Source organism: Oryctolagus cuniculus, chromosome 14 (assembly GCF_051225735.1).
Source record: "Oryctolagus cuniculus isolate XC-2025 breed Fujian yellow rabbit chromosome 14, ASM5122573v1, whole genome shotgun sequence".
Lineage (NCBI taxonomy): Eukaryota > Metazoa > Chordata > Mammalia > Lagomorpha > Leporidae > Oryctolagus > Oryctolagus cuniculus.
The window spans coordinates 33,940,405-33,952,468 of NC_142880.1; the positions used below are offsets into that span (position 1 = coordinate 33,940,405).

Sequence of the window (12,064 nt, forward strand, 5' to 3'; positions counted from 1 at the left end):
AATGAAGAAGGAGCTATTAATTGTGGGGAGCAACTCGGACTGGACTAAGTTACTGGAATTAAGACTTATTCTATGCATCTGCTCTCCCACAATATGGCGCTGGGAGAGAAGAAAACAGCTTCTACACAGCTGCCTCCAGTTCAGCCAATAAACTGTAGGACTTGCTCCTGATTGGAAGAGAGCAGCGTACTCGGCGTGTGGGCAGCCGAGTTGGGATTGGCAGAGGAGGACTATAAAGGAGGAGAGAGACGGCATGCACCAGGAACATCTAAGAGGAACATCTAAGGGGAACATCTAAGGGGAACACCTGTGCAGCCCCCGAGAGAGCCGGCCGGCGGTGTGCCGCTCCCCTGCGGAAGTGGGGAATGTGGCAGGGGGAACCGCCCTTCCACGGAGGTGGAAGGGACAGTAGCCAACCCGGGAAGAACCAGCAGCAAACCCGGGGAGGGCCGAGCAGACGAAAGAACAGCGCAGGGTCCTGTGTCGTTCCTCCATGAAGAGGGGGAGCGACATAATGGTGCCGTGACTCGGATATGAAGCCTAGGCAGGGTTTAGTGTCGTTCCCCCATGAAGACGGGGAGCGACATTAATTCTGTTGATTTGTGCCCCATAGCATTCTTTCAGTCATCTTCCATGTCTCTGACCCCTCTGTGGCATATTTATCCTAGTCACTACTCAAGGAAAACCATAAGTTACCTCAGTGAGTGTGTATATCAAACTCTGCAGAAAATGAAACTTCTACTTATACTCCTAAGTTTCTATAAAGTTGTAAAGCGTATTTCCAGACTCCTAGATCTTGATCCTCTATCTTTCCAACTCTTACACTAAAAGTCATTAATTGCCTACCATTTTTAGACTTTTATCTTTATTATTTCCTAATAATTTGATGGCTATGATGTTCAACAATGGGGTGCCATTTATATTACCATGTGCTTATTAATAAATTCCCAATATTAATAAGCCTGTATGGTTTCTTACCTAATATTCAGAGAAGAATTCTGAATACCAGCATAAATCAATGAGTTAGCATAGTAAGTTCTTAAGTTTTTTTCTTAAATATATTTATTTATTTATTTGAGAGGTAGAGTTACAGACAATGAGAGGGAAAGACAGAGGGAAAATCTTCCTTTTGTTGGTTCATTCCTCAGATGGATGCAACGGCCAGAGCTGTGCCAGTTTGAAGCCAGGATCCAGATGCTTCTTCTGGGCCTCCCATGCGGTGCAGGGTCCCAAGCACTTGGGTCATCTTCCACTGCTTTCTCAGGCCATAGCAGAGAGATGGATTGGAAGAGGGGCAGCCAGGACTAGAACCGGCACCCATATGGGATGCCAGCACTGCAGGTGGAGGATTAACCTACTATTCCATGAAGCCAGCCCCAGTTTTTAAGCTTTTTATTCAGTGCAAGAAGTGCATAGGAGAGTGAGGGCCCTATCTGAAAAAGAGAAATCTGGATTCCTACTGAGGAGCGGGAGTCAGCCACGTGGAGGAGCATGCAGACCAGAAATCATGGGGCAGATAGCTTTAAGGCCACACTCCCTGAAAGTGCAGGGTAACAAGCGTCTGAAATGGCAAAAGTCCAAAAAAGAAAGGGCTGGGCCCACCATGTTCCAGGCCTTTAATCTACTTCCAAAGGGGAGTGGTTAATTAACCTGATTGGCCAGTGGGCACACAGGTGTGGCCAGGTAGGGGTATGAGTTCACTAGGGGGTGTAGTGAAGGGGTGATCTTCTAGCTCACAAACCTGATAAATTTTATCCTGTATGCCTGCCTACAACAGTCAGACAAATAAATAATATTTCTCAAAAACATAGTAAAGTCTTCTGACTCTGTTCCCCCATTACACTTGCTTGATTTACCTTTTAATGTAACAAAATAATAGATAATAAATGTTTAAATCATGTTTAATATATAAATTATGCAATTGATTATTACAAAAACACATAATAAATTCTGCATTTATTCTGGGAGTTTTAAATAAGTGGTGGATAAGGAAAAGATATAAGTGTGAGAAAATATTCCCATTAAACTAAATAGCAAGGCAACAAAATAGTATTATTTAAATTTAGTGCTGAACTATAAAAATTAGCCAAGAATTATTATAAGAAAAATAAAAATAGGCTGATAAAAATAACTTAATTGCAGATAGTACCTAAAGTATTCAACAGAAAAATTTAGAAACAAAATATTGAAAATTGCAAAATCAATTAATGTAATTAATAATACTTAAAGAAAAAAACAGAAAAATTTAAAGATGTAAAGTTATAAGGCAAAGGTAACCTGAATGTGGTACATCAAAAACAATTACAAACCATAAAAATTAGTGGAGATAATTCCATAACTCGGAAATCTAACTAAAGTCATACATTAAGTTGAGAATAATTTATTTAGTTAAAGTACCTGCTGAAGCTTGGTAAGAACAGTGAGAATCTGGGGATGCTATCTTGGGGATGTTTTCATCCCTTTGCTCATTACTTCCATTGGCTTGCTGTCCTACTAATGTGGGGAGTCTTTAAAGATCTATTACAATGACAGTGGGAATGACTTGATTTTGAGAAATGCATGGAAAAACATGCTTGGGGGGGTGTTATCACAAAACATTGATGATTTCATGGCAAACAATCAAGGAAAGGCAACAGCACACTTTGAACTTGTAACACTAATTAGGGCAAGTAACAGTCTAATAGATTGGATAGAAATATAGTAACGCTATCTATGCTATGAGATAACCAGAATAGATCACAGTAAGATGCCACATTTTCCTGGGTGTCTACTAGAATCCCTTATATATGCACATGTTCAAAAGAGACAAATGCTGATCCTATGTACTTGTCTCTGAACAGGAGGACTAATCCTGGATGTAAAAGCCAGGAAAGACTTGTAAACTGCCAGAACTGTCAGTGGTTTCCCCAATAGATCCATTGGTGATGGATGGAGAATTTATTGGATCAAGATTCTTAATACAATCTCTGTCCAATCACTGACTACTAAGTTATGATGACTTATGACTTACAGATGACCCTTAGGAAGCCCAGTTAAAATACAAAATAATAATTTTAAAAATGAATAAGGAAATTAACATATTTCACTATTATTTTGAGGGAAGTCACTAAAACATTAAAAGAAGCAACAAAATAACCCCCTAAAAATATCAGGATCCAAAGTTATTACAATATATTAACATGTCAATATTTCAACAAAAAATTTCCAAGATGAGGCCATCATTGTTGGGCAGCCAGTTAAGCTACCGCTTTCAATGCCTACCTCATATCAGTGTGCTGGTTCTAATGCCAGTTCTTCTGCTTCCAATCTGGCTCCCTACTAACGCACCTGACAAAGCAGCAGAAGATGGTCTAAGTATTCAGAACCCTGGAAATCATATGGGAGACCCAGATGAAGTTCCTGGCTCCTGGATTCAGTTTGATCCAGCTGTTGCCACGTGATCATTTGAGGATTGAACCAACAAATGGAAGATTGTTCTCTTTTCTTCTATGTCACTTTCCCTTTAAAATAAATAAAATGTTAAAAAATGTAAGACATTTTTAGAAGTTATGAGATATACAGAGAAACAAAAGCAGTAAATAGAAATTGTCACTGACAGGCCGGCGCCGCGGCTCACTAGGCTAATCCTCCGCCTTGTGGTGCCGGCACACCGGGTTCTAGTCCCGGTCAGGGCGCCGGATTCTGTCCCGGTTGCCCTTCTTCTAGGCCAGCTCTCTGCTGTGGCCAGGGAGTGCAGTGGAGGATGGCCCAAGTCCTTGGGCCCTGCACCTGCAAGGGAGACCAGGAGAAGCACCTGGCTCCTGCCTTCGGATCAGCGCGGTGCGCCGGCCGCAGCGGCCATTGGAGGGTGAACCAAAGGCAAAGGAAGACCTTTCTCTCTGTCTCTCTCTCTCTCTCTCACTGTCCACTCTGCTGTAAAAAAAAAAAAAGAACAAAAGAAATTGTCACTGACAATTTCATATATATATAGATAGATAGATAGATTTCTCAATGACTATATATATATATATGTTGTCTAAAGCTAAAAGAATCCATTTTTCAAGAATTAAAGAAAAGCATGATGACAAGGAATCATCAAATACAGATCACATATAATTCAATGAGATGAAAATTATTAAAGGAACAAATAGAAATTTAATAATTGACCTTGAAAAGACTGCATTTTAATGGTAACTATAATCAGTTATAAAGGAAATAGAAAGGCTGACAGAATGTTATGATTGATTTATGCTGTGCAAATCTGTTGTAATGTTTCATTATACTTCATAAAATATACAGGTATTATATGCTAACCTAAAGTTTTCAAAGTTAAATAAAATTTTTTAATGAAAGAAAGGAAAATGGAATAAAAATTAATTTAGAAGTTATTTGATGCAAACAATATGTGGTACTTTCTAAAAAATTAAAGTCTGTAATGTAAAATTTAAAAGAACTGAAATGAAAAATTTACTAGGAACATTCAATTGCAGATATGAACTGGCCAAAGAGAGATTCAATGAATTTCAATACAGATCAATGGGGATTATCTAACGGATAAACAGAAAAAAGAATGAAGAACAATTGGTTCACCATCAGAGATATGCAGGCCCCTATAAGCATGGCACGATATGTTTAACGGCAGTTGACAGGAGACAGAGAAACAGGCAAAAAAATTATTTTAAGAAGTAAGTACCAAAAATTCCCCAATTTAGATTTAAAAATGATTAATTTGCAAATCCAAATATACTAACAGATTCAAGTAGGAATAACAGAATGTCAACACCTTGATACACCAGAGATTGTTGAAAGCCTAAAGAAATCTAAAATATTGAGAAATATGAAAAACACATTCTATTATGTGTATATCAGCAATAATTTTATATATAATCTGAAATAATAGATTTCAGAAAGCTGTGATATGACATAGTCAAAGAAAGAAATATCCTCCAGCCATGAATTTTATATATTTTATATTCAACAAAACTATCCTTCAAAATTAGAGCAAGAGAAAGACATTTCTAGACAAAGACAGGTAGGATTTGCTCATAGCAGACCTACATTTAAAGAGATATGAACTACAGATTAAAAAGAACACCATATGACCACTCAAATTGACATGAAGAAACAAATAACACCAATAAATACAGTTTTGATGTAGGATAAAATTGATTAGATTTGTGAGCTGGAAGATCATGTCTTCTCCACGCCCCCCTGTGTGATTTCATGTCCCTACCTCACCATATCTGTATGCCCACCTGCTGATCAGGATAATTAACCACTTTCCTTTGGAAATGAATTAAAAGCCTGAAATATGGTGGGCCCAGTCCTTTTGTCCTCTTTCACCTCTATGGACCCTTGTTGCCCCGTGCCTTTGAGGTGCATGGCTGATGGGCCGGCTGTGCTCTCTGCCTTTGCTTCATTGCCCATGATAAGCTGCTTATAGCTGCTCAAAATCAAAAGCTTCCTGCACATGGCTTTTGGACTGCTTTTTGCTTGATTTGGATTTCAACTTAATTGCCGGACTTTTATCTTTCCCTTAGATTAGATTAACAATCACTCTCGTACGCATTTCTCTCACTGAATAAAAGGCATAAAACTTATCATGTTGCCTGGTTTTCTGTGCCAGTATTCAGATTTCTCTGAATATGTGGCAAGAGCCCACATGGCTTATTAACATAAATATATTAATAAGCAAATCAGTAGCATATTCATAAATATATAAAAAGAAATATATTTTTCATTTTTATTCTCTTAATTGATTTAAGGGAAATTTCATAAAATATTAAAATTTTATTGGTATGCTTAAATGGGAATGTAATTTATATTATCACAAATGGTGAGGGAAACCATGGAACTAGACTGAAGATAAGTTTCTATAATTTAATATGATGTAAATCTGAAGCAGGTATTGATAAATTATGATATTAAAACCCAGAAGCAGAATTTCTGGATCATATGGATGCTCTGCTTTTAATTTTTGAGGAACCTCCCTATGATATTCCATATGTTATGGGAATCTTCCATAATTTCTGTACTATCAACAGTGTGCAGATATTCCTCGTTTCTGCATCCTCATAAACACCTATCTTGACAGTTTGTTGTAGCCATTCTAATAAGTGTGAGGTTGTGGTATGTGATTTGTATTTCCCTGATAATTAGTGATGCTGAGCATCTTTTTATATAGCTGAGGGTTATTTGTATTAGATGTCAGGGGAGAAATGTCTATCCATATATTATCATTTTTAGATTCTTAGTGTTTTTTTTTGTTATTAATTCATTTCAGTTTCTATTAACTCCTCTTCATATATAAGTTTATAGGTATTTCTCTCATTCTTTTTGAATTTTCAATTATGTTATTTCCTTTTCTTATCCAGAATCTTTCACCAATTGTTTGAGAGAGAGAGAGAGAAAGAGAGAGAGAATGTTTCATCCACCAGCCAGAGCGGGTCAAGAATTAGGAGCTTGAACATGACAATAGGTCTGATCTGATTTCATCATCATTTAAAAAATCATCTATTATTTTTCACTTTATGTTTCTGTGTGGGAGCAAACTGTTGAAATCTTTACTTAATGTATGCTAAACTGATGTTCTGTATATAAAGAGAATTGAAAATGAATCCTCATGTTAATGGAAGGGGAGAGGGAATGGGAAAGGGGAGGGTTGTGGGTGGGAGGGACGTTATGGGGGGGAAGCCATTGTAATCCATAAGCCGTACTTTGGAAATTTATATTCATTAAATAAAAGTTAAAAAAAAAAAGAATTAGGAGCTTGAACAAAACTCAGTGCATATCTTCTACATGGGTGTCAGGGAACGAAATGCTTGGGCCATCATTTTCTGATTTGAATGGTACATAAGTAAAAACCTGAAATCATTAGCTCATTAGCTGAGCTGGGACATGAGACCAGGCACTCAATATGAGATGCAGGTGTGCAAACATCTTAACCACAGAGCAAAAAGGCCACCCCAGAAAGTGTGTGTGTGTGTATAAATATTTACAAATATATATATATATATTATGTACACACACTAATTTCTTTGTTTTTGCAAGTGTTGCATTTGCTTCGGTGTCAAATCAAATATTTGTTTCAGAGACCAATGTGAAAGTACTACTCCTCCATTTTCTTCTAGTTTTGATTCAAACATGGCAGTAAGTCTTTAATCCACTTTGAGTTTATTTTTATATAGTATGAGGTAAAGATCCAATTTTAATATTTTTGCACATGGATATTCACTTTTAGAGACTGTATTTAATAGTTGTCATTTCCCCATTGTGCATAATAATGATTTTATCACCAACAGTCTGCATACATGACAGTATTGCATGAAATTATGTTGTCTAGTGACATAATTATTTTAGTTCATGTAAGTACACTCTATGATGTTTGCTTAACCACAGCATCACCCAAAAAGACATTTCTCAGAATGTTCTTCACTGTTAATTGATGCATGATTATACTGAGTTCCATTTTTGAAAATAAATTATATATGAGCATTTTTTAAAATTTCTGTATTCTGTTTTGTTTTATGTATCATTTACCTTTGATTCTATTCTATTGTAAAATCAGGAAGTGTTATACTTTTAGCTTTGTTTTTCTTGCTTAAAATTCCTCAGGATATACTAGATTTTTTGGAGCTTCACATAAATGTTATGATTGCTTTTTGTACTTATGTGGAAAATTCTATTGGGATTTTGAGATGGATTGCATTGAGCCTGTAGATCACATTGGGCAGTAAGGACATTTTAATAACATTAATTCTTTCAATCCAAAAACAAACAATATTTTCCTTTTGTTTTTATATTCTAAAATCTGTTTTACTACATTGGTTAAGTTTACACTTCAATGTTTCATCCTTTTTGATTTTGTTAAAATTGAGCTTTGTTTCTGGATTTCTTTTCAGGATATATTATTGTTAATGCACAGTTTGAAATTTCCTATGCTGATTTTGTATCCTGCAAATTTCTTGAATTCATTTACTGGTTCTGACAAGTCTTTGATGGGGCCTTTAGAGTTTTCTGTATATAAGAGAATGTTATAAAAAAGGGAATGTTATCTGAAAACAGAAACAATTTCGCCTCCTTTTTCCAACTTAGATGACTTTTCCTTCTGTCTTCTGCCGTCTTTGCTGTTACTAGGTCTTAGATCATACATGGGAAGAGTGGAATCCTTGTCCCTGATCTACTCCAGTGAATTTTAACTACAAGCTATGTTAGTAAAAACAGATTTTTACATTAAAAGTATATGGTAGGGTGCAGGAATTTTTTTGAACAAGCAGTGAAAAACTTTTCCTGGTAACATTGAAACATCTCTAATCATTTGTTGTTTTTTCCTTACTGAGGAATTGCTTGAGTTTTTCTATTAAATGTCAATTCTGCACAACAACCTTCCCCCTAATTTTCATCTTGTTGCCACAGATTAGCCTAACTTTCAGTATCTCATTCACCATTACTTCTAGCTCAAAAGTTCACATAAATAGCTTAGCAGCTAAAGGACAAATGACATCAAGTTTCAAATGTCAGTCAGCAGAGCTATAATCTTAATGAAGAATGGGATGGGAGAGGGGTTAGGATGTGAGATGGTTTGGGGGTGGGATGGCGGGTATGAGGGGAAGAACTGCTATAATCCAAAAGCTGTCCTTTTGAAATTTATATTTATTAAATAAAATTTTTTTATAAAATAAAGTATGTTCTTATTCATATAATTCTCATTTATCCATTAGGTTAATGTATATCCATTAATTGTTTTGACCATGATACATAAGGACAAAGGAGAAAAAATGTTTCTTCCATTCATATTATGTTAGTGACTTTACCTAAAATATATGAAAAATACAGTTTTTTGTATTGCTTATGATGCTAAGATTTGGAATAAGATGTGGAAAGTTCAAATCATTATTCTTTTTTTAAAATTTATTTAACAGGTAGAGTTATAGACAGTGAGAGAGAGAGACAGAGAGAAAGGTCTTCCTTCCATTGGTTCACCCCCTAAATGGCCACTACGACCGGTGCTGTGCCAATCTGAAGCCAGGAGCCAGGTGCTTCTTCCTGGTCTCCCACGTAGGTGCAGAGGCACAAGCACCTGGGCCATTGTCACTGCCCTCCCAGGCCACAACAACGGGGCTGGACTGGAAGAGGAGCAACCAGGACTAGAACCCGGTGCCCATATGGGATGCTGGCACCACAGGCAGAGGATTAACTAAGTGAGCCACGGCACCGGCCCCCAAATCATTATTCTATTCACATTATGTTAGTGACTTCACATAAAATATATGAAAAATATAATCCTTTGCATTGCTTATGATGCTAGGATTTGGAATAAGATGTGGAAAATTCAAATCATTATTTCCATTTAATTCTTGGATAATTGGGGACATTAACACAAAATATCTAATATTGAGGTTCTTAATTATTAAATATAATGGAAGGGAGTGGGATAATACCTACATTTCATATTTAAAGAAATAAATATGACTAACATCTGGAATGGCATAGTGCTTTAATTGTAGCAAGGCTTCAGTGTATGTATGGGAACTGTTATAATAGGATTTATTAGCCTTGTGCAAGGAAGAATGTATGTTCTCTGATTAAAGAACATGCTACTCAAGAAGATCTAGAACTCTGGCCAGAATCAAAGCAAAATTGGAAAGAACATTAAACTCACTATAAAGCCTTCTGCAACTACTATCCTTTCCAAGTGGAATCTTCTATTTGTTAAAAACTCACTCTAAGAGAAAAAGAATTCTCATTGTTTGGTAGTAAAGATTAGATTTCGGAATACAGAAACTCAGAACAAAGTTTAACCACACATTTGCTATGTAAACTTGGTAAGTAATGTAACCTTTTGTATATCATTTTCATCATGAACAAATATGGAATATAACAATACAAATTTTCAGAATGTTAATGTAACTGTGAATGATAAATTATGCAAGAAGCTTTACCAAGTAAAAATAAATATTAGTTTTTTGTTGGACTATAATATGAGTAATTAAATATAAACTTTTCTGGAAATGTGAAAGGTTACTGACAAGATTAACTGTACAATGACATGAAAACATAAAGTAAATGGGATGGAATGATGGTGGTGGTATTTCAGGTTTCCATTGCTTTGGCGCTTGTACTTAGAGGCTCTTGAAACTCCTATCACCTTTTTCTACATCTGTCATTTTCCTCCCTATAATTCTTTCTTCTTATCTGTAGCTATTTCACTGTGATCATTAATTGAATGCTTCCAGCTTTCCTGTTCTCTCACTTGCATTGAAAATATGTTGCCCATGATAACAAGCAGCATGATTGTTCATTCACTTAGTGGGATTTTGATGTGTCTTTATCTTAATGCCACAGTGATAACTTCTCCTTTTCTTCAACTGTGTAAATGATATTCATCATTGATACTCCATGTGCTCTTTGCACTTGTGTTTCTTATTTTCTCTAAGCATAATAGAAGGAACACTGAAAGAGACCTTACAAAATGATCTGAATTTAAGAAGGCATGACAAGATCATGGTAATTAGAAAAGAAATGGAGAACTTAGATCATTTGCCATTGGACACAGTCTGAGATATGGCACCAGGCTGGAAATCATTGACTTTGGAAAAAGAATTGGTTATTTTAAATTAAGTCTTCCATTAAGCTCAGATGTGCCTAGAATGTATATCTGTTCTGCATATGTGGCAATAATCCACCTTCTTCTTACTCTATTCCTTCTGAAATTTGTTACACAATACAATACTCTCTGCTTCACAATGGTCATAGACATTGAACTAGACAGAGTGTTCAGAGATCACTATTTTCAACCCAAAAAAGAAAAACAATAAAATCATGAGGACTGCTGAAGACTGCTTTCTACTCATCAACAACACTCCTGGGACTAAGAAGGGTTTTAGGATACCAAAACGCTTGCAGAATTTTTACTGGCCCTTTCCTACCATGAGTCTCTACCTCTCCTTAGAACCTCCCATAGAGCCCCATTAACATCCTTGTTCCTTAGAGTATAAATCAAAGGATTGAGAATGGGGGCAATTATAGTATAAAAGAGAGCAACAAATTTTCCCTTGCTCTCAGAATAACGGTGCATGGGTTGGAGGTATGTGTAGATTCCTGAACCGTAAAAAAGGGAAACTACTAAGAGGTGGGATCCGCAAGTCCCAAATGCTTTTCTGCGCCCAGCCATTGACTTGACCCTTAGCACTGCCTGAGCAATGTGTACATAGGAGACCAGAATTAATATTGCAGGAATGACCAGAATTATGATTCGAGCCACAAACATCTTGGCCTCTGTTCCTTCTATGTCTTGACAAGCCAACTTGAGGAAAGCAGGCATCTCACAGAAGAAGTGGTTCAGTTGATGGCTGCAGAGAGGCATGGCCATCATGAGACCTGTCTGAATCAGAGAGTTTATGCAGCCCACTGCCCAGGAGGATGCAGCCATTGTCTGGCAGAGAAAAGGATGCATAATGTTTGTGTAGTATAGGGGACGACAGACAGCAGCATAGCGGTCAAAGGCCATTACCACAAGGAGGACACACTCAGTGGAGCCTAAGGTGAGGAAGATGAAGAGCTGGGCCACACACCCTCCATAGGTGATGGCCCGGTCATGTCCATGAAGGTTGATCAGAAGCTGGGGCACAGTAGTGGTTGTGTAGCAGAGGTCCAGGAATGAGAGGTGGCAGAGGAAGAAGTACATGGGCGTGTGTAGACGAAGGTCTATTTGGTAGAGAGTAATGATGGTGATGTTGCCCAAGAGAGTAAGGGAATAGAAAATCAAAATAAAAACAAAAAGAAAAACTTCCAGTTGAGGCCAATCTGAGAAACCCACCAAAATAAAACCTTTTTTGAAACTGGTGTTGGCATGTTCCATAGTTCTTTGCCTGTAAAAAGAAGACAATTAAGTATATCTCATGAAGAACAAAAGTTTCAAACCTTTTTTTCAGAGCATTCTCTAGTTCTTCCTATATCAGACCTTTTACTAACTCTTTTGCCACTCTTTTCTCTTTGATTCAGTCTTCAATTCCTACTCCTATGTTCTTTGCTAGAAATCACTGGATTAGGACTGATGTCATCTTTGAACGATAGTCCTGTTGTT

At 36.8% G+C, this 12,064-nt stretch overlaps 1 protein-coding gene across 1 annotated transcript; it reads right to left on the reverse strand.

Moving 5' to 3' along the window:
* Nucleotides 1-10,903: 10,903 nt before the first annotated feature.
* LOC100352083 (olfactory receptor 2Y1-like) lies at nucleotides 10,904-11,839 on the reverse strand. The gene has a single exon (XM_002713885.3). The coding sequence runs from the start codon at nucleotides 11,837-11,839 to the stop codon at nucleotides 10,904-10,906; it is 936 nt and encodes a 311-aa protein (XP_002713931.3).
* Nucleotides 11,840-12,064: the final 225 nt, after the last annotated feature.